We start from the raw sequence: 21,478 nt of genomic DNA on the forward strand, positions 1-21,478 counted from the left end.
GGGGAGAGGATTATGAATCAAATTTTTGCAGAAAGCCAAACTATTTTTAAAAAGTAGATTCTATCATTCCATTGAAAAGTGAATAAGAAGAGTCCAGGTGAGCTTATCTGGCTTTGTTAGTCTGGTGAGCTCATCTAGTTAGCTTTGTGAGTCTGGGTCACAATAGCCATCTTCATAAGAAAAGCAAAGTATGGGATTTTCTTGAAGCCTATTCATTTCTCTTCTCAAGATTGGAGATAAAAGTTGCTCCAGTCACTCCAGCAGCAATACGCTGTCCAGTAACACCTCCAGCAACAGCGATGACAAGCACTTTGGGTCCGGGGACCTCATGGACCCAGAATTGCTGGGGCTGACCTACATCAAAGGGGCCTCCACAGACAGCGGCATCGACACAACCCCCTGCATGCCAACCGCAGTCCTGGGCCCAGTGCATCTGGCAGGCAGCAGGTCCATGATCCACAGTCGTGCAGAGCAGTGGGCCGATGCTGCAGACATCTCAGGGCCCGAAGACGAGCAAGCGAAGATGTACACAGTGCACGGCTATGCCCCAGCCATCTCTGCCAGCAACACTGCCGACGGCAGCCTGGGCGACCTCAGTGAAATCTCTTCTCATTCCAGGTAAGTGTCTGTCTCACCTGTTCATCAGTAACTGCTTATCCTACCTGGGCATCCTGGGTGTCACTCCCTGCTGGGGAGGGGTCAGGGCCCGAATAGGAGCAGTCTGTAGGTGAGGCAGGTTTGCTGAACTCTGACTTCAGGTGAATTGCATGTTTAGGTGTCTAATTATAAAGAGAGCACATGAAGAAGTCAACTCATTTCTAATTTTGCTTTCCTTCGTCTTTAAATTGGAGGCAAAACTGCAGATACTCTTCCTTCTAGTCAGGCCATTTTCCTCACTCTCCCAAATCAACCTGTTGTCCCTGAATCTTTAGGCTAAGTGGTGGGAAGCTGGGCAGTGCTCAGGTCACAGGTCAGGTGGCATCTTCACGATCTGCTTGTAGCTTCCTGCCACAGAGTTGTGTCTGGATATTTTGTTCTGGAGATCCCTTCTCAGGGAGGAGGGGACTGGGAGCATCGCTGTGGCAGTGAATGTATGTTCATCTGGTCAGTTCAGTTTTTTGTAAAATAAAGATTTAGCTAAATTTAAAGAAAACTGTGTTTTAAGTATAGATGTTTAATATAAACTCCTGTCTTATAAGTCTATACAGTGGTTTTAAAAATCTTAACTTGTGATTCCTTGCCTTCAGATATTAGGCAGAGAAATAGTTCTGTTCCAGTCTGGCTGTGGACAGAAGTTTTCTGCATACTAGCAGTCATTGCCATTTTTCTTTGAGTATCAATTCCTCTAGAACTCACCTAAATGTTGGAGCACAGTTAGATGTATGAATGATGGGACTATTCTTCAGAAACTTAGAGCATGGGGATGCATTTGGTGCTTGGCGCTCCAGCAGGGAAGGTTCACCAAGATCATCCCTTTGTGCCACCCAGCCCCCACCTCCCCACACAGCCAAGACCTCTCCTGCCCTTTCTCACACCACTACTGCTAAGAGATAGGGACCACACCGAGTCTTTGCTTACATCCGCAAAGACAAACTGGTATTAAATCAACAGGCAGAAACCAGAACAGAGTAACCACAATCACATACTCAAAGCAGATGTGGAAGTCATCTCAGGATCTACCCTTGAGCAAGGCAAAAGCATTATCATTGGTGCCATATTGTCACACGACACCAGATGATATATTTATGCTTGTATGAAACAATTTAGACTTCTAAGGCACAGAAGAGTGTTGTTTCAAAACATGCCACATATTCAATTCTGCTTTATGTTTTTCTTTCCCCACCACTAATATCTTCATCTGTATGTCCCATTCAAGAGTATGTACGATACAGGCAAAAGAAAACACACTCACTGCTAGGCTTTAGACTCATGTAGACAAAAGGTTCAGAACAGCTAGGGTTCCGCTTGACCCAGCAGCTCCATTGATCTCCTCCAAGGCCAGCTCCCCACATCCTTAGGTTCCTCATGATAGCCCCTTGAATTCCCCAGTCCTCTCTCGCTTGAGAATAGCTGTATCACCTGTGCTTTTGCACCCGTGTCCACAGGAAGAAGTGTGGCTCTTTTCTGATTTCTTTTTTTTTTTTTAAGATTTATTTATTGATACATACAGAACTGGGGTACAGGCCAGAGACAGAGTAGAGAGCAGAACAGGCAGATCAATGAAGTATATTGCTGAGGGGAGCAGCAGGCAAGACAGGAGAAGTCTGCCACACCATGTGGATCACCTCTGGGGCCTGAAGTGAATGTGGCTCACTTGCAGTGCTGCTCCTTAACTTGCTGCGCCACCAGGGAGGGGTCCTCTCCTCTGATTTTTGTAGATGTTCTTCCCAGTACCCCCTTTCATCTTCTTGGCTTTAATCATGGTGGTTAGGAGATAGATTTGCTTACAACAGGCAGAGAGCCTTGTGCTGAAAAGAGGGTGTCAATCAATTTTACCAAACCATGCAGCTGAAGAAAGAAGAGTCAAGAGATCCACTTCCCAAGAAGAAAACCTTTCCCCAGGAAAAGGGGGAGCACTTGCCAGAAACTAAATCCCATGTGCCCACCACATTGTCTTCTGCCACTGCGGCAGGGGAGTGTAGGTGACAGAAATTTCATTCACAGTAATTATCCTGTCCTTTTCACTGTGTGTCAACTATTTCTTAGTGTTCAACCTTAGCTGAAATGTTTTGTGCTTATTCTCTTCAATAATTGCTCTTAAAATATGTTTAGTCACAAATAAAAAATTTCCAGATTTTGGCCCTCCCTGGTGGCACAGCGGGTTAAAGCACAGCACTGAGAAGCTGAAGACACTTCCGCATGAGTTCGATCCCCGCCTGCCCCGGAGGAGACCACATGGCGCGGCAGACCTCTCCTGACCCGCCCGCTGCTCCCCTCAGCAGTGTACTTCATCAGTCTGCCTGTTCTGCTCCCCACTCTGTCTCTGGGGAAGCCTCTCACCCTCTGCATCTCTGGCCTGTACCCCAGTTCTGTACGAATAAATAAATAAATCTTTAAAAAAAAAAATTTCCAGATTTTACCAGTGACTTTGGTTACCTGACTTATATCTGTCTAATTTCACAGACAGATAAACATGGACCACATGATAAAAGCCAGGTTGAGCCTTGATAACATTCTAATGTCTTAGAAACTTAGAAGATTTGTAAAACTTCTGACTTCTTGATACCTTAGTAGATAAATGTAATTGGGATAATAAATAAGATTTTGTATCACTACCAAGAAACATTTCTGTGGAAACCACTTTCAAAGCTTGTTCATTTATACATAGAGGTAGGGATATTTTCTTATATATACTTAAAATCTTATTATTATTTGAATTTAATTATTTTTCTTATTTTTTATTAATTTATAAATCTGATTATATTATTGTTCATTTTAAAACGATGCGTCCTCCCTCCCCCACTTCACCATTAAATTAACGAACAGTTAAGGTATTCAAGGAAATCAAATTCAAACGAACAGTTAAGGTATTCAAGGAAATCAAATTCAAATCTCTGTTACTATCCCTTCATTTAATAGGTTAGATTATTAGAAAATACAGAAAGTGCTAGGTTGTATTTCTGATAGATTTTACTTTTCCCTGCCAATTTAAATTGAATATGTTCACAGCTGTTGTAGAAATGATATGTGTTCAATCAGTGGATCAGTTAGCACCAAACTAGCTGTTTTTTTTCTTGCAATCTGTAGTTGATGGTGACTTTGAAGCACCTTTCAACTTAATATTCTAGGCTTTTGCTCTGATGAAGTTGCCATAAAGGGAATTTTCACATACCTCCACAGGTCTTTCCCCTGACATTTGCAGAAGACCTAGATAAAATAAGATTTAGATTTTTATATTTTAATTTTTTAAATAATTAGATATTCAAAAAATTAACTATACTAATATGTCATATTTAAAGCATCTTTGCAACTTCACTAATTAAAGCACAAGGCCCAAGCTACTAAAGCTTCCTGAGATTCTGCCAACTCTGAAATGCCAGGCCCATCACTGAGTGCATGTGTGCCTGCAACAAGGAATTCAGCACCCTGCACTTTGCTCTTCTCTGTTCAGACTAACATGTGGTCGGCTCACCTAAGGCCCTCTGCATAAGAGTCTAGGGTTGGGGCTAGGAGTAACACAAGAAGAGCTGAATAAACTATCAGAGCCTGACATCAGTGCTGAGCACCCTATCAAGGTCAGCTGACCCTTGAGCTCTCTGTGTCCCATCCCATGGTTCAGTTTCATCTTGGCTCTCACCTCCAGCTGAAAGGCTTATGTGGGCATCTCCTTCCCCTGACACACCCACAGCAGAATGTAGCATTCTCTCTCTTTTCGCTCTTCCCTTCCTGAAGTATCTATACCCATTTTTGTCAGCCTTTTATGTTTGTTATTCTATTATGGCTTGTACTGTCCGCTTCCTGGTGACAGCTGAGATTGAGCACCTTCTCTTATGTTTATTTAACATTTGAGTTTCCTCCTGTGAAGCCTCATTGTAAATGTACTGCCATTTTTCTATTAGATGCCTGCTGCTCTGTGCCTCTTTCTGGCAGGAGATCCTTAACCTACGGGGGTGCAGGGTAGAAAGTTAGCTCTCTGCTGCACCCTGCCTGATTTGCTTACAGAGAAGGACAGGAGTAAAGCCTTATGGCTCTGAAATTGGCAGTGCACCAGCACTGCCAAAATCAGTTTATATTGTCTGTTTTTCTCTTCAGCGGTTCACACCATTCAGGAAGCCCTTCGGCTCACTGTTCCAAAAATAGTGGCTCTCTGGATTCTTCCAAAGTCTACATCGTGTCACACAACAGCAGTCATCAGGTCCCCGGGTCTCTGTCCAAGCCCTACCACAGACAAGGGGCAGTAAACAAGTATGTCATTGGCTGGAAGAAGTCAGAAGGCAGCCCACCGCCTGAGGAGCCCGAAGTGACCGAGTGCCAGGGGTAAGGTGGCTGTTCTTCTCCAGCAGCTTTATCCACTTGGGGATTCACTAAGCAAATGTATTTTCCCCCCAGCAGCAATATATTTTCAAAAAGAGAATATGTGAAGCATCTTTGTATGTCTTCTCTTTCCTTGGATTTTGCATATAAAATTTGAAGAAATCTCTTTTCTTTGTTCTTATATTCAAAAAGCTGGCTGCAGTAGAAAAGCCATGATTATGTGCTATTGATGGTATGAGTATGGAGTCTGTAAATAAGCAAGTTCAAGGACAGTTTGAATTCCCATAAAGTCTGTGTGTATGCACGCACACGTGGGTGTGTGTGTATGCCTGTGCATGAAAGTTGCTGTGTAAGTGACATCATAGAAGACATAATGTTAACCTGACTTTGATTTCCCCTTGAGCTGTTAGGTTTTGTGGAGGAAAGTAAGGAGGGATGTTCTATCTCTATTTGAAAAGGAGAAAAGAGAAAAAAAAACTTATCTTAAAATACATGTAAAGGCTTTTCGATAGCTCTATGAAGAGTAAAGAAATCACATTTCAAGACTGCAAGGCAAGGCTGATCAGGCCAGTTAGCTGTTGATCAGGTTGTCTTATAGGAGTCAAACTTAGAAAGAATCCTTGTGCATTACATAATGAGGCCATTGTCTTTTGCCATGCATTGATGTATTTATAGCATCATTGAATATGGAGGTATGGGGGGGGGTGCATAGATCAGAAAAACACACAGTGTGTGTGTATGTTTTAATACACTGGTTTGATGACACTGACTGTCGGTAAAAGAGGCCATGTGGGGCTATTGTGAGGAGGGGGTATGCGTGCCTAGCAGAGCCTCCCTTCCTTCTTTGAACCGAGGCTGGTGCTGGGATTCACACCCCAGTCTCCAGGTCTGTTCCTGGCAGTGGTGTTCACCCCTCCAGATTTTGAGCTTGGTCATTGAACTCGTATCACTTTTTTTCCCTTAAAAACTGAGTCTGCTTCTTATATATGACAGCATTGAGATTGCCTTCTAAGTCAAAAGTCATTTTAGTGCTGTTGTTGAACCTGAATTAACACATCATGTCAGTGATAACAGAGCAGTTATTTAGAAAGGAATTTTACAGTGATTACTACCTTTCTGATCATAAATACAATTGTTATGATAATGTTGGTGTTTATGTCTAATCGTCTTCTGAGTGCATCACAGAAATAACATCCCAAGCTGTTAAGTTCTGACGAGTCATTTTGCACATCTGTTCAAACCCTGTTTCCGTGAAGAGTCAGGAGAGAGTGAAAGACCTCACCTGGTCATCGTCACCCTTCCCTGCCTGCCCCCACCCTGAGTTTGTGTGTTAACACGCTGGTTTGATGGCCCTGACTCTCAGTGAGAGGCAGCGTGGGGGCATTGTGAGGCGGGGGTATGCGTGCCCCTAGCAGAGATTCCTGACCCCTTGGAACCTAAAGCTGATGCTGAGATTCACACCCCAGCTTCCAGGTCTGTTCCTGGTGTGTGGTGTTCACCCCAGCAGGTGCAGCAGGCACAGCAGGCCTCCCCCAGCCAAGTCAAGTGCTTCTAAAACAAGGAAACCTTCGTTCACAGGAAGTAGTGAACCCCTGACAGCCACTGCCTAGGAAAGTGTCAGTGACAAGGAGAGCTTTGTCAGACAGTATTTTACTGAATCACTGGAAGGTGTGCTCAAGAACGATCAACAGAAGATAGTGTGTTGTACCATTGAGAACTAGAGAATATTAGTGTTTCACTACATACAACATGTGAAATAAGTTTTGACCTCCAGAAGCCTCACAGAATTCTGAAATTACCAATTATTTCTTTAAAATCATCTTGTAGAACCTTCATTGATTTATGTTATTGTTGTTCATAATGTCATCTCCTGTTTTAAGATGTAGCTAATGAGAGCTGCTCATTCCTTTATTAAGTAACACTTGAATGTATGCCATGGGTATAGTGTGGCTGAGGTCTATTTTTCTCTTCAGTGGTTCACATTATTCAGGAAATCCTTTGGCTCACTGTTCCCAAAATAGTAGGTTTCTAGACACATCCATCAATAGCGGTCAATAAAGTGTTGTGTTTATCCATGTAAAAAATTATATGGGGCATTAGAGATAGCAAGCTAATTAAGTCCCATGCTCCATTTTCAGGCATACCCTGTCTGTGCTAGGAGAAAAGCGTAGGAATGACTAATTATAGTATCTCAGAAGCAGCTCATAGATGTGCTATTTCATATATTACATCAGTGATAAGAGAACAATGCCAGTGTTTACTTGCATCTCGCCTAATTTGTCCTGCAGTTGTCTTCTGTAGTCCCCATTTAAAGTGGTTTTCTTATCTAACTGCTTGCCAAATCAGAACTCGACTCCTCCGGACAGCACCTTGTTATCCACACACCTTAGAGACCCTCCTTCCCGATATCTCGCTCCAGACCTGGGGCCTCAGCCATCATTGCAGCCTCAGCCTGTGCAGCTGTGCAGCACCCCCAGCCCACACTCTACCCCTCCTCTACCCACGTATCAAATGGCACCGCAGATGGGTTTCTTTCTTCTAATATTTAAAGGTTGTTTGCTTTTCTATTTATAATCTTACTAAACTAATATCTTCAGGATAACAGCTTAGCATAGCATATTTCTGATTTGTCCCATACCGACTCGAGCCTCATCTCCACGCCCCTAGCCCCTACACTTCCTAGCAGCTCTGCCCTTACTGCCTCAGGCGAAGAGTTGTGTCAGACCTCTATGTTCCATTCATGCAGTTTCTTAAATTCCATTCCTAAGTTTCCATGGACAGAACTATTCACAGCAGGATCTCTCTCCTCCCTCTCTCCTTCTCTCTCCCTCTCTCCTATCTCTCTCCTCTCTCTCTCTCTCCTCTCTCTCTCTCTCTCTCTCTCTCTCTCTCTCTCTCTCTCTCTTTCTCTCTCTCCTCTCTCTCTCCCCCTCACGCCCTCCCCCGCCACCCTTCCACTGAGACCTGCCCTGTGAGCACTACCTGCTCACCCACTCTTACCCACTTTACTGGCATAGAGGAGGTACTCAGCATACATCCTGACATGTCCTTTGGCAGTTTTAATAAAATCACTAATTTAGCAGAAAAGACCAGCAATTTTCATCTATTCATAAGTGGAAAGTAGAAAAACATGATTTAATAATACTATAGGTATTGTCTATTTTTCCAGTTAGCGCTTGGTAGGACCTAGGGGTTTTGTCCCCTACATTTTCTCAAAGCACATAAAGTCTGAGGCTCTTAGTATCTACCAATCTCAAATCTCAAGCTCAAAACTTGGCAACAACAAATGCTGGCAAGGATGTGGAGAAAAAGGAACCCTCCTACGCTAGTGGGAATGCAGAATGGTCCAGCCACTTTTGTGTGGAGGATCCTTAAAACACTAAAAATGGACCTACCATATGATCCAGTGATTCCACTCCTGGGAATATACCCAAAAGAAACAAAAACACTAATTCAAAGGGAAACCTGCACCCCTATTGATATGTTTATTACAGCACTATTTACAATAGCTAAGATGTGGAAACAATCCAAATGCCCAAAACAGATGACTGCAGTAAGAAGATGTGATATATAGTGGAATCGATGTGAGATATACGTATACATAGTGGAATAGTACTCAGCAGTCAAAAAGATAAATTTGTGCCATTTGCAGCAGCATAAATGGAGCTGGAAGGGACGATGTTTAGTGAAATAAGTCAAAAGGAAAAAGAAAATTATTGGTAGTCCCACTTATAGGAGACATACAAGGAGTCTGAACAAAGGATCAAGAAAACAAAAGAACTTGTTTTCTTAGATCTAGGCTACAGCAGAAAGGGGGAGAGAATTGAGTCCAAAATAAAAAGCCAAACTGGGCACTTCGAGGTATACTCTCCTTAAAACCTCCATGTGCTTTTTCCAATGTCATTTTCATATGAAAGTCCTCCAGTGTCTCCCAAGGTCTTGGCTTCTTCTTGTAGCTCCCATTTTCAGGCTCTCTGTCCTCCAAATCAACCACTTATTCAGTCATATTTTAAAAGTTTGCCAAAGCTGCTTTTCCAGCCACCTTGGAAAAGCACCTTTTCTGTTCACTTTGTCAGCACTTCTGGTGCTTAAAGAACTGAGGAGTGCAGGGAATTGATCTACCTTAGGAACAAAGCAAAAGCCAGAGTGATCTCCAGATAAATCATTATTAATTTTGTACACATCTATGTGAGCTCCTTATTCTGATAATTTCCCTGTGAGCTGTCACCTTGTGACAAGATAGCCTTACTTGCAAAATATTCATCACATTGACACACAACCACAACACTATTGCCCGCTGCCGTGACTGTGTTGCAGGTCGGAGTGGGGTGGTCGGTAGGGGACAAGTCCCTCCAAAGACTGCACAGCCACCCATCACTTAGAGTCTTCAGGAATGTTTGGTTGCTCATATTTCAGAGGAAACCTTTTGAAAATGACTTCCCAGATTTCCCCCTGGAAAAGTGCTGAAAACAGTAATTCAGCTAGACTGTCTTTTGTTGTCCATAAATACACTTTTATATACCGATAATTAAGGGAGACAGCTGCTTTGTTTATCCAAACAACCTCACAAAATTGCTGATAATAAAACATGCTTGGCACAGACCTGCATTGATTATTCTTACACACGAGATTCCCCAAAGTGCCTCCCCTTGTGTTGCCTGGGTGCCATGTGGTCTCTCATCCAGATACAAGAGAAAGGCTCCCTGTGATTCTGAGGATCACAAGGGTTCTTTAAAGGACATATGATAATCTCTGATGAATTATTGAAACTCTTTTCTGACACAGATTAGGAAAGGGAGAGCATAGCCTCGCTTTAAAAATGGGCTACTGTATGTTTTTGTATCTAGGGCTTTGGAGACTTTCTTTGTTTCAGAATTATTCAGAAATCTAACTTTGCAGTTGAGTTTGTACCACAAGTATAAACTGACATGGGGGTCTGAAGCAAGTGCTGCAGGGTGAACCAACTAAATAATTAAGAACAGTGTGTGTGCGCATGTGTGTGTTGTTGAAATGGTTTTAGGGTTTTAATTTTTAACACTGTAGGCACTTTACAGATAGGCCGACCTCGCCTTTTAATTTCCCTTCTGGTTTGTTCCAACAGGCTGTATGGTGAGATGGATCTCATGTCCGCCGCTGCACAGCATCAGACAGTGGTGGGAGATGCTGTTTCAGAAACACAGCACGTTTTATCAAAAGAAGACTTTCTGAAATTGATGCTTCCTGACAGCCCCTTAGCGGAGGAGGGGAGAAGGAAGGTTAGTAGCTTTTATGGGGATTTGAAGTTATAAGAAACACTAAAGAAAAGTCTGAAGAGACTCAGGGCTTCCCAGATAGCCCCCACATGCATTTTCTCTTGTGACCCCATGCACCACTCTGTGCGTGGCTGGCCATGTTCAGGGTCCACCCCATGTGAGCCCAGGAGAGGAGAGGAGGGCAGCTGTCTAGTGTGTGGACAGAGCTGATAGTCAGGAGAGCTTGGCCTCAAGTCCACTTCTGGGGCACCAGCTGCATGACTTTCCATAAGTGACTTAAACTCTCGGCCTAATGTTCTCCTCTAATAAGATAAAGTAGGGAGAGACAATAATAAGTTTCCTTCCAAATTATGGCAAAGATAAGAAATAACATGGGCAGGGCCTCATACAGGTCTGGACATAATGGGGGATTAGAAACGGTAGCTATTGAAGTTCATACTACCTGATTTGTGCACCAGAACTCCATCTCTGCTCCATGCTGTCCTTCTCACATGTAATTCTGTTTCAAAACTGAAGGCATATTATACTTTCTGGATGGTAGGGGGGTGTCATAGAGAGGTGGCACCCCCATTCAGTGGGAAGCTGCAGCTGTCACAGTGGCCACTCATTGGCCAGCCTGCTGAGGAGAGGCATGCCTTTGCTCCTTATTGTTCTTTCCGTTTGAGTTTCATTGTCATTGCGGTTTCTTCAACCACTTTGTTATATAGTTCATGTTGGTGGCAAAGTGAGGACTGGAAACCAGCGCTCTCTTATGTAAGCCTATGCTCCCTTTGCCCAAATGAAAAGAAAAAGCAAAATTAGGCATTGCCATATTGACTGTGATCCAGATAAACAGTAAATCTTAGTGCTTCTGTCTCCCCTATAATAAAACAATGCTGCAATTAACCTAATTGTGTTCCTAGAATAATGCTCTAATTAGATACTACCTCAAAGCTGCTTTAATCTAATGTGCCTATAATCATGTTCTGAAGAACCGGCTGGTCGTGTGTGAAAGGGAATCCCAGAAGAACTCAGTCATAATGAGTTGTGCTTCTTTTTTTTTTTTTTTTCTTTTAACTTGTATCAAATCATATATATGGTACTATATAAGCTTGGGTGCAGGTTACTGAATAAAAAGTGCAAATAGCCTTTCTTTTAATAGGGGTAAGCTTTGCTTTGACATGTATTTTTCCCCTCTTAAGACAAATCACCTTTTCTTAGTGTAAATTGAACTTTGTAGTTTGTACATATCCTAGTTTCCAGACTTGACAGAATGGAAGGAACACATACCACAGAAATATTTTTAGCCTCTTGCTGCATTCACAAATGTAAATAGCCACTTCTGTATTTGTTTGATGTGAACATTCTGGATTTTACTATTGTTTACATCAATAGAATGTGGTTCAGTGTGCAGAAATAGTTGGAAATTAAGATTTGGTTTATTTTTTCTTATTTGACTATTTGCTTCTTGAGTAAGAATTTTCCTTCCCCTGAGATTTAATAGGTAATCATTTGTAATAGTTCCTGTAAATCTGATTATTATTGATTACACCTCAGTGTTCCAAAAATTGTAGACTTTTGTGAGTGGTATTTTTAACTAGACAGTAAGATTTTACTGAACTGATAACCATTTTCTTGAGCCTGTTTGTATGTCTTGGAAAGCAGCAATATTTGAAATTAGTTTTATTATTATTTAGATTAGATTTTACATCACATGCAGTTGATTAGAACAGAAATTGCCTGATATTAAAATGTAGTCATTTCAAATTAAAATCAAGCTAGCTCTATGTGTGACTTTGAATAAGTGTCACCTGAAATGGTAACCTTATATATTTCTGGGAGTCTCACTGTCACAAGGTTATAGAGGTTCATTTAACATTTCAAAATTAATAAAGCAATGCATGTCTAATTCATGATAATATTTCACAGAATGTCAAAGGAGGAAAACATTCAAATCCAGTAAGTGCATGCAGCCCTGGGTATTTGACTGCACGGCCCCACAGATGGGGTTGAGCATTGCTGAGTACCGCATGATGCCTGGCTAGGGAGGCCCAGGGAGCAGAGAAGCCAGCGCACTTAGCCAAATAAGCTCTTTCAGCTTTTCACTATTTGTGTCTCACCTCCATGTTTATGCCCTAGTTTTCGTTCTACGGGAATCTGTCCCCACGGAGGTCGCTGTACCGCACCCTCTCGGATGAGAGCATCTGCAGCAATCGGAGGGGCTCCTCCTTTGGCAGTTCCCGAAGCTCCATCCTCGACCAAGCACTGCCCAACGACATTCTGTTCAGTACCACACCACCCTACCACAGCACGCTGCCCCCACGGACCCACCCTGCTCCCAGCATGGGCAGCCTGAGAAGTAAGTGCACGGGAGTGGGGGTAGCCGAGGTCACCCCAGTTCCAAAGGTGTGGGTGCATTGACAGGCGCTGCCTCCATGTGTGCTTCCCTAGTATCAGCTGCTGGGATTTGGGGTGAGGGTATGTATTATTATTTTGTTGTTTTGTCTTCAGTTTTTAAATATATACATACATACATACATACATATATATCCCTGTGAGTAGATGTTACTTTTTTTAAATAAAACTTAAATATAAAAGCTCCAGAGTGGACATTTTTTAAAGTTAAGCAGTGTTACTAATTTGGAAGAAAACTGAAAAACCCAGGTTACACATTTATCAAGTAAACTAGTGACCTCTATACCATCTCTCAGCTATTATATACATAAAAGTCAAGTGTCTATAACTTCATTTTATGAAATGAAAGCGGTGGTACCAGGGTGGGTTTTCCTGTGGACATTGAGCAAGAAAGAAAGTTCTAGTCTTCCATTTCTATTTATTTTTGGCCCCAAATACCTGCTGATAGGCCTGGGGGGGAAGAGTCAGGAGGCCTGCTGTGACCCTGCCTCTCCTTCCAACAGGCAGTGATGCTTGTCACTCTGTGTCCAATTTACTGGTCACAATTTAACTGGATAATGTCTAGATGCTTTTTCTTCACAGCTGAAGTCTGCTTTTCCATGGTGTCAATTCCTTATTTCTGTGTTAGTGTTAAGGGTGATATCTCTTCTTATTTTACATTGGTTAGCTTTATTTCCTTTATTCATAGTTAATTTCTGTGATACAGGAAGAATGAAGATTTAATCAGAAATGCATTCATTGTCAGAATTTTTTAAAATTTCATCATCAAAAGCATTATCTTTAGAACCAATTTGAATTTCATAATACACATAGACATGCCTGGCTAAATGAAATAAAATTCTAATAATGTTTCTGATGTTTAACGTAATTGAAAATGAACCTTGTCTCATAAAATTCTTAATCTATTTCTTTAAGTAACTTAATATCCTGCCTGTTACAAAGAGCATGTGCCTAAATTGAGGAAACCTTTAAATTCCTTCTTGATAACCATATGACAGGTCAGACAAATTCTAATACCCTATTATTTTCACCAAATGTTTTTCTCTTTTAAAAATAGGTAACTTTAATGCCCCCCCTAAAAGCTTATGTAAGACTAATAAAACAATTTTATTGGTAAATGATTTTAATAGCATATGCTATTTCTGTCATTTAAAATGCTTGTCAAATCTATGTCTGTGTGTTAAAAGAGTTCTTACATTCTTCCCTTTATGTGCTTCCATGTGAAAGATGGTATCCTTTATCCTCAATTTATCCTCAGTTTTTTTTTTTTTTTTTAACAAACTACTTTTTGAGCAGTTTTAGGTTCAAAGTAACATCCAGCCGAAGGTTCGGAGATTTGACATCTTTCCCTTAACCCAACCCATGCACAGCCCTCTTCCACCAACACCCCTCACCAGACAGGAACATTTCTTAGAGTTCATGAACACGCTGTCACTTACACAAAGCACATAGTTTATGTTGTGGTTAACGCTTGATGTTGTGTGTTCCACAAGGTCTGGTCAGATGTGTCCTGATAAGTAGCCATCATTGCAGTGTTACAGGGAGTATTTATACTTCCTAAAATTTCTCTGTGCTCCACCTGTCCATTCCTCTCGCCCCTAAAACTTAGTAACCATTGAACTTTCTACTGTTCCCATAGTTTTATCTCTTCCAGAATGCAATGTACACATGATGTTGGAATTATATGTATCCTTTTCACACTGACTTTTTTCACTTTATCATATTCATTTAAAGTTCTCCCATGTTCTTTTTCATGCTAATGCATTCCTTTTTAATACTGAATAATATTCCATTGTTTGGCTGTAACATTTATTCATTCTGACTCTGAGGACTATAACCTTTCTTAGTATGTTCAGTTATGCAACAGGAGGAAAACACTGCTAATTCACTAGACTGTCTTAGTTGTCTTCATTGTTCATTTCTCTAGGAAAAATAATAAGTGGTTCCTGATATTTGCACTCTCTATTAAAACCTTCTTGCTTCACAATGTTACTTCACTAATTTCTGTATTTTACAAAATACTCAGAATGCTCTTGGTTTGATGGGTAAAATGCAGAAATGTAGATGAAGGATTTGGAAGTAATTTATATTGATATGTCTTCCTCCCAGAACTTCAGATTCCCTCCACCCCAGCTGAACAGAGAGGTTCACATCAAAGATCTAGTTGTCCTTTCGAAGATGCTAGTTCCTGGACCCTCTGACTCCCACATCTACCAGTGTGCTCGTTACTTTTGTACCTACTCAAGATAGATTTTCATCACCCTTCACTTTGTGTAGTGTCAGCTCTTTCAGCAGAGCCTCTAGAAAAGGATGTCACTCCAGTCTGAAACTGAGAAACAACTAGAAAGTTGAAACATTAGAGCCAGTGCCTAGCAGATATCCAGGAGTAGGAAATGAGGAATATTTGAGGTTGTCCAGTTGATTCTCAGACACTAATAAACTTCATATGAAAACTCAGAGTGGAGATTAGTTCTGTTGAATCTTCTAGTCCTGAATGCTTAGGTAGAGCAAGGGAATACACTCAGAAGGTTCACAGATTCCTTTGCTTTAAAACTCAAGCATTCCTAGAAAACAGCTGATGTGAGAATCTTTCACTGGTTACAGACTCATTTAGCTCATTTCTGATTTGAAGTAAGGATAACGCAGCACAAGAGTCCTCAAGTCCATCTTTTCACAGTATTGGAAAAGCTCATCTCTGTACCGTTTTTATTGTGATAATGACAGCCACAAATACCTTGGACTGATATTTTAGCTTTGAAAAGCTTTAAACCAGCTTCAGAATCTGTCTTCTCTTGAGATCATGATCATAATCCAACCTTGTTAGACAGATACTTACCCAGTACATCTTGGATATGACTCATGTCATGATTCATAGATATTTCCTGTGAAATCACTGAAATGTGCTATATCATTATGCCTTCAAGTTGAAGGTATAAAAATGTGACCTGACCCAACAATTGAAAGTAATTCTGGAATGTTTCTGCATGGCACACAGAGCTATTGCATTCTTTGTTGGTGGATTCTAGACTAACATTTCTCTAATGGCACAGATAGGAACAAAAATGGGAATGGCTGTTTACTTAACAGTTGACAGGCCAGATAACCAGTGCTAGGAAGTGTTCTGATAGCCTTCTCCTTGACCAGTTGGATACCCATTTTCCTTCAGTTCTATCCAAGCAATGACAGGCTCACAAGACAAAGAGAATCCCTAACATTTAACATGAGAATCAAAACTCTCCAAGGAATAGTGGGAATCTTCCTATAAGAAAAAATTAACCATAATTCTTAACTTTTAAAAATTCAAAAAACAGAGCATCAGCTCATGTGTGTTCCCAAAGCCTATAGTTTTGACATAGGCACCTTGCAAAAGATGCCTGGCAATTTCAAAAAGGGGGGTGGGGTTTTGAATAAATCAGTACTTTCCTTAGATTTTAGTAATTTCACAAGATACCGAAGACTCCCCATGTCAGCTCAGTGGTGTGTGGCGTGGGTGTAACAGCAGAGTAATCCTTGCTACAGTTGGCTTTGCAGAAGGCATCCGTGGGTTGTCAGAGGCAGGGCTTTGAATGACTCAGGATGGCACATTTTTCCATTTTTCAAATGTTCTCATTCTCCTTGTAATAAATATCCATTGGTTTCTAGGGAGTAATTGTGAAACCTCAGCTATCTGACCACCAGAAAATGCTGTCGGCCAGGCTCCTCCACGTTTATAACACTGAACAAACAATAAAATTAAATGGTCACCATGATTCCAGGTTTTGGGTCAATAAACAGCAAACCACAAGATTAGTGTCTTAGGTTGGAAAGCAGAGGCACAGACAGCGGGACCTAGAATGAGCCAACTTTCAGGATCCAGTCACTTTGTTCTCTGAAATGGCAAAAAAATTGCAGTTTGGGCTCTTGAAACAGCACTGCTACTGGGGTTCCCAGAACAGGCTTTATGATCAGAGTGATGCCTCCACTTCCCCATCTATAAGACCCTGGAAACAGTGCCTCAGTCTGCACCAAGCATGGGAGAATTCTAACCGCGCCCCTCACCCTCAGGCCAGCACCAGGAGGATTCAGCTGTTTGTTGACTGAGCTTAAAGGGACAACCTATAGCTTATTAGTTATTAGTTATTCTTTCCCTCGGTGCTAATATAGTACCTGGTGGTGTGTGAGTAGTTAACATCATCTACGCCCTGGCTGTAGTTATAATTAATGTGTAGAAGTGATCATTAATGTCAGTTAAAAGTATTATAAAGGGTCAGTACTGGTTTCTCATCTCAGACCAAAAAGAAAAAAGTTAGTAACTTTTTTCCAAGTAAAAAGTTTCTAGGCAATGAAAAAAATGTGTTGTCATCATGATGATGTGAAGACAAATTTAGGCAGTTCTTACTTTGTTTAAGTGATTGTCACTGGCACTACAGTTTCCTGTTTACTGAAAGATGATGGATTTAGACTGAAATCTGTGCTTTCTGTGAGCTTTTCTATCAGAACTGTAATTTTTGTCAAGTAGCAACTTCTCCTAGGTCCTGTGGAGAAGGGTCACCTCTTCACGCAGGCCTCCCCAAGCCAGCAGATTCCTCCATCACACCATCTCAGTCATTTTCTTTGGAGACTCGTCAGTATTTGTATATTTTTGTTCAGTTACCGTCTCTTTCACAGTCAGTAGTCCAAAGGCCTCACGAGAGCATGAGTCTTGTCTGTCATTCCACTGCCGGGCCCCATCACTCAGTATACAGTAGTCATTTAATAAATGCATCATAGATGACTGAGTGAATAGTACTCCAAATAAACTGTAGAAAAGGAAATGTCTTCAAATCTACTAATCATCTTTGCCACTTCTGTCATATCAAATAAACAGACAAAAGTCCATTCACAATTGGGGAAGTAGAAAGGAATAGTTATTATATAGAAGAAATAATCTCAAACTGCATTCCCTTCTTTTGCTCCACAAAAGCTGGAGGCTGGAGGAATGCCCTGGATTTGCCTTTAGTTATAAAACTTAGCACCCTGAGACCTTCCTAGATCACAACATCATCAGTGCCACTTTCTTTGCTTGTGGTCTCTGCTGAGCTGTGTACAGGACAGTAAGCTGGTTGACCTGCCCTGCTGTGTGGGTTTCTGGACCCCCATCACTAAACTGTTCACTCTGGGCAGCTGCTTCCTGGCAACCAGGATTCAAATCTGTGCCTTGACTCAATGCTCAGTGACAGATGACTACATATCAATTACAAATGAACTTCAGGTGCTTACAAATAGTCAAAGCACTAATTTTTAATCCAAGTCAAGTCTTCTTGTCAGTCCTCCAGTGGGTATTTGGAGGTGACTTTTTGAACACACAGCTGCAGAAGGGACAAAAATGTGATTTTTGGACATAACCCAGCACCACATCCTTCTGAACAGCCCTATCCACCAAGTGGACTGGCCCTGTCACCTCCATTCTATTTGCATTTCTATTACTTTTTCTCTTCCTTACAGTCAGTAAGGATGGGTTGCCTGTCAGCATTGGGGAAGACAGTAGAGAGCACACATGAGATGCACTCGGGCTGCTGTTAAGGCCAGAAACTCAGGTGAAGGATTATTTCTTTATAAAGGCAAAGAAAATCCTCAAGTTGACATTTCTTGGTAAACATGAGTATGAGTACCAGAGCATGCTTTCTGTAGGAATGTTCACTTACCTGAATAATTCTCCATTCCTGGATGTTCCTCTGCCCCACAAGGGCAGGCAGGGAGTGAAAGGAGTGTCCCAGTGATCATCCAGTTCTAGCCCTCCTGCCCTCTGAGACAATGTACCCTATTTCCTAAAGAACCCCACCCCATGAAAATGAGGTGACATCAACTGCCACTTAGTTACCTCACTTCTTAGTAGTTAGTGCAGAAAACCTGCTTTAAAGTGGGTGACCGATGTATTTTGGAGACAGAGGAAGTGACTGACAAGTGATTGTCCCTGTGCTTTTTACTCTCTGCATGAGGTTAAACCTAAACCTTTGGTTAAAGACAGGGACCTAGGCAGGGTCAGCCCACCTCTGTTGTTTTCAGGAGACTGTGCACACTAATTGTTCTCTCGTGCTCCACACCAATTCTGTTGCTCCCACTGCTCCTGCTTACAGCTCGGTGAGGACAGTGAACATCACACTTAGAGCAGGATGGTATTTCAAGAGAGTGTAGAAATGCCGTGGACAACTCAGTTACTTGGTGCCTGCCCAAATGGACACTGAGGATAAGCCGATGGACTATTACCACATCTGAAAGCAGTAGTATTAACCCAGAGAGGTCTCATGGCTTAGCTGCCAGTGGTTGACTGACAGCTGTGTGTGGATAATGTGAAGAGGGGGAGACCGTGTCCTCCCAGGCCATGTTACCCACATGCCTGCCCTGGCCCAGATGCCAGCCTTTCACAGCTACCCAGAAGGAGATGGGAACAGAAATTACAGGTGCATTTGGTTAATTATGTCCCTTACTTAATTGCAGGCTCAGCCGGCCAGGTGGTCATTATTTTGATTGGTCTAATTAGTCAGATGTGTTCCCAGGCAGCTGCACACAATGTCTCCGGCAGGTTCAGAAAAGGTATCTTAGAGAAAGTCCAGTGGAAACCTTTTGAAAATGCATCCTCAAATGCATAATGAGTGCTTAATGACTAGTTTTATGAGTTACCTACACACTTAAAAGACATGAAAGAAGAATATAAAGTCCCATAAGTACAGGGAAGACCACCGGTCAGTGAGGAGTGGTGGAGCGATTTTGGGTTCAGCCCATGGTCAGCCATCTTGCAGAGCCAGAAAAGCAAGCCAAACAGCATTTTTACACTTAGTATGTAAAATAGTGTTCCCTCTCTTGTCTGTGAATACTGAAAACAAAGTTATCCTTCCTGCATTTTCACCAGAAACGGTATCCACCACATCTTGAATATGTGTTGTTCAGCTGAGGTAACTGTTTCCACAGGAAGCTTTTTAAACCAACAGAGTGGAGATAGACGGGGCAAACCATTTTCACATTAGAAGTTTGCAGCACTCTTGAAAGGGGCAGGGTAGAGGGTCACCTCTGAAGGAAACAGGCACTTATCCTGCAGTTAATCAGATTCACTACTCAAGAGACACCCACCCCAAAGAAAATGTCTGTGTAATTCCAATACCGTGTACTCTGGGAATCGTTCCACCCAGGCTTTGCTTGCCGGCTGACCTCCAAGTGAGTCTGTAGGTCGGGGCTTTTGGACACGCCTCCATTTTCCAGCTGAGTGTCTGCGGTTGCTGCAGTGTAATGGCTCCTTTTTTGTCAGAGGCAGATCTTTTCTGAAAAGTTCCTGGGCCCCTTTGAGGGGCCTGGCCAGTAGCCCATGCTGTGATCTGACTCAGCCTCCTTTTGTTTTTATTTAGATGAGTTCTGGTTCTCCGATGGGTCCTTATCGGATAAGTCCAAGTGCGCAGATCCTGGCCTGATGCCCCTCCCGGACCCGGGTACAGGCTTAGATTGGTCCCACCTCGTAGACGCAGCTCGGGCATTTGAAGGTAAAGATTGGAAGCCGCAGGGCCTGAGGCAGCAACTCAGGCAACATGTCCACGTCTCAGGTTGTCTGGATTAAGGTTTGGGAAGCTTTTGCAAATTTGAAAAACAAGCAGGGGAAGGCTGGAGCTCTATCTCGGGCTGTCTCATTAGAGGAAATGATGCCACTTAAAGCAATGGGCACTGGGCAGAGTGTCCCAAACCTAATTTCCAGTTCAGGACCAGCTGTGACCTGGAACAAGTCACCTTTCCCCTTTGACCTTGGTTTTCTCACCTGAAGTATGGAGGATCATACATAGAAGACAGATTGAACCTTTCCTCCCAGCATAATGAAGTGAGATAGAAGAAAAGGCCCTTCAGAGGTGGAAGCCTCCTGGTTTGACAGGAAAAGCTGGGGCTAGGAGTCTGCATTCTGGTGTAAATGAGGCCTCTCATGCTTTGGACTTGTCTCTCTGCCTTCAGGGCCTCAGCACATTCCTCCAGCCACATGGGTCTACCCGGGTGACTGGGCTAACTCATTTCTCAGGACCTCTTCACCACCATGCTGCCTCTCACCACTTTTGCTGATGTGAATGTTTGAAGGTGGAAGCTTGTTCCTTAGGAAACACAATTTTTCCAGTCTATAGATAAAGACAAAAACAAGGAAGATGCTTCCTTTCATGTCATCCTGAGGACCTTACGTATGGGTATAGGCACAAGTAGGCACCCCAGATTGACATCTTGCCACTTGCTGCTGTATTCTTTCTGACCTTGGGGTGACTGGTAGCCAAACTAAGAGAGGGCAGGTCCTTTGGTAGCTCTCCCCCCAGGGCCTGAGCAGCCCCCCCCCCTTTTACTCTCCTCTGTCTCTGGAAGCTTGGCCCCATTGCCTGTGATGTCCAGTCTTAGAACAGGAAATTAGATTATTTTCCCGTGGTGGCAGGTGCTGCAAAGGTAGAGGTTTGCTGCTTTCACTGCACCACACTCTAGCAAGTTCCACCTGCTTGAGAGGCCAACGGTGGGTTCACTCCAGTCAAGTGGTCTTGGTGCCTGGTTCTGACCCTTGTCTGGAGGAAGATGAGTTGAAAGTAATTCTCAAGTTAATTCAGACACCACGGTCATTTAACTTTACCAGAGAGGTAGAGGGAAACTGTGAGGTGGAAGTTTCTGCTAAATGAATGATCTCTTACTGGCCCTTAATAGCAGTGGTTCTGCTTTACAAAGCATTTATTCCTTGTAGAAAAACTTCACAGTGTCCTATTTGCTGTACAATGCAACCTTCATTCCCTCACATAACCAGAAGTTGGTTATATTGCATAAAAACCCCAGGCGCATAGCCCATTGAGTTCTCTGCCCCAACCCTGACTAGCTTGCCTCAAAGGGCAGCAACCAGC

General features: G+C 42.4%; 1 protein-coding gene across 3 annotated transcripts in view; it reads left to right on the forward strand.

Moving 5' to 3' along the window:
- SIPA1L2 (signal-induced proliferation-associated 1 like 2) overlaps positions 1 to 21,478 on the forward strand; it is a 211,454-nt gene that overhangs the window by 174,430 nt on the left and 15,546 nt on the right. For 2 of the 3 annotated variants that reach the window (XM_004691132.2, XM_012731327.1), the window contains exons 15-19: positions 230 to 618; positions 4,753 to 4,977; positions 10,076 to 10,229; positions 12,345 to 12,564; positions 19,979 to 20,110. In XM_004691132.2, the coding sequence (XP_004691189.1) occupies positions 230 to 618; positions 4,753 to 4,977; positions 10,076 to 10,229; positions 12,345 to 12,564; positions 19,979 to 20,110 (1,120 nt within the window). The remainder of the gene's footprint in view (positions 1 to 229; positions 619 to 4,752; positions 4,978 to 10,075; positions 10,230 to 12,344; positions 12,565 to 19,978; positions 20,111 to 21,478) is intronic. The other variant, XM_012731328.1, reaches the window with a different exon arrangement.

Source organism: Condylura cristata, unplaced genomic scaffold (genome assembly GCF_000260355.1).
Source record: "Condylura cristata isolate star-nosed mole 26May11 unplaced genomic scaffold, ConCri1.0 scaffold00030, whole genome shotgun sequence".
NCBI lineage: Eukaryota > Metazoa > Chordata > Mammalia > Eulipotyphla > Talpidae > Condylura > Condylura cristata.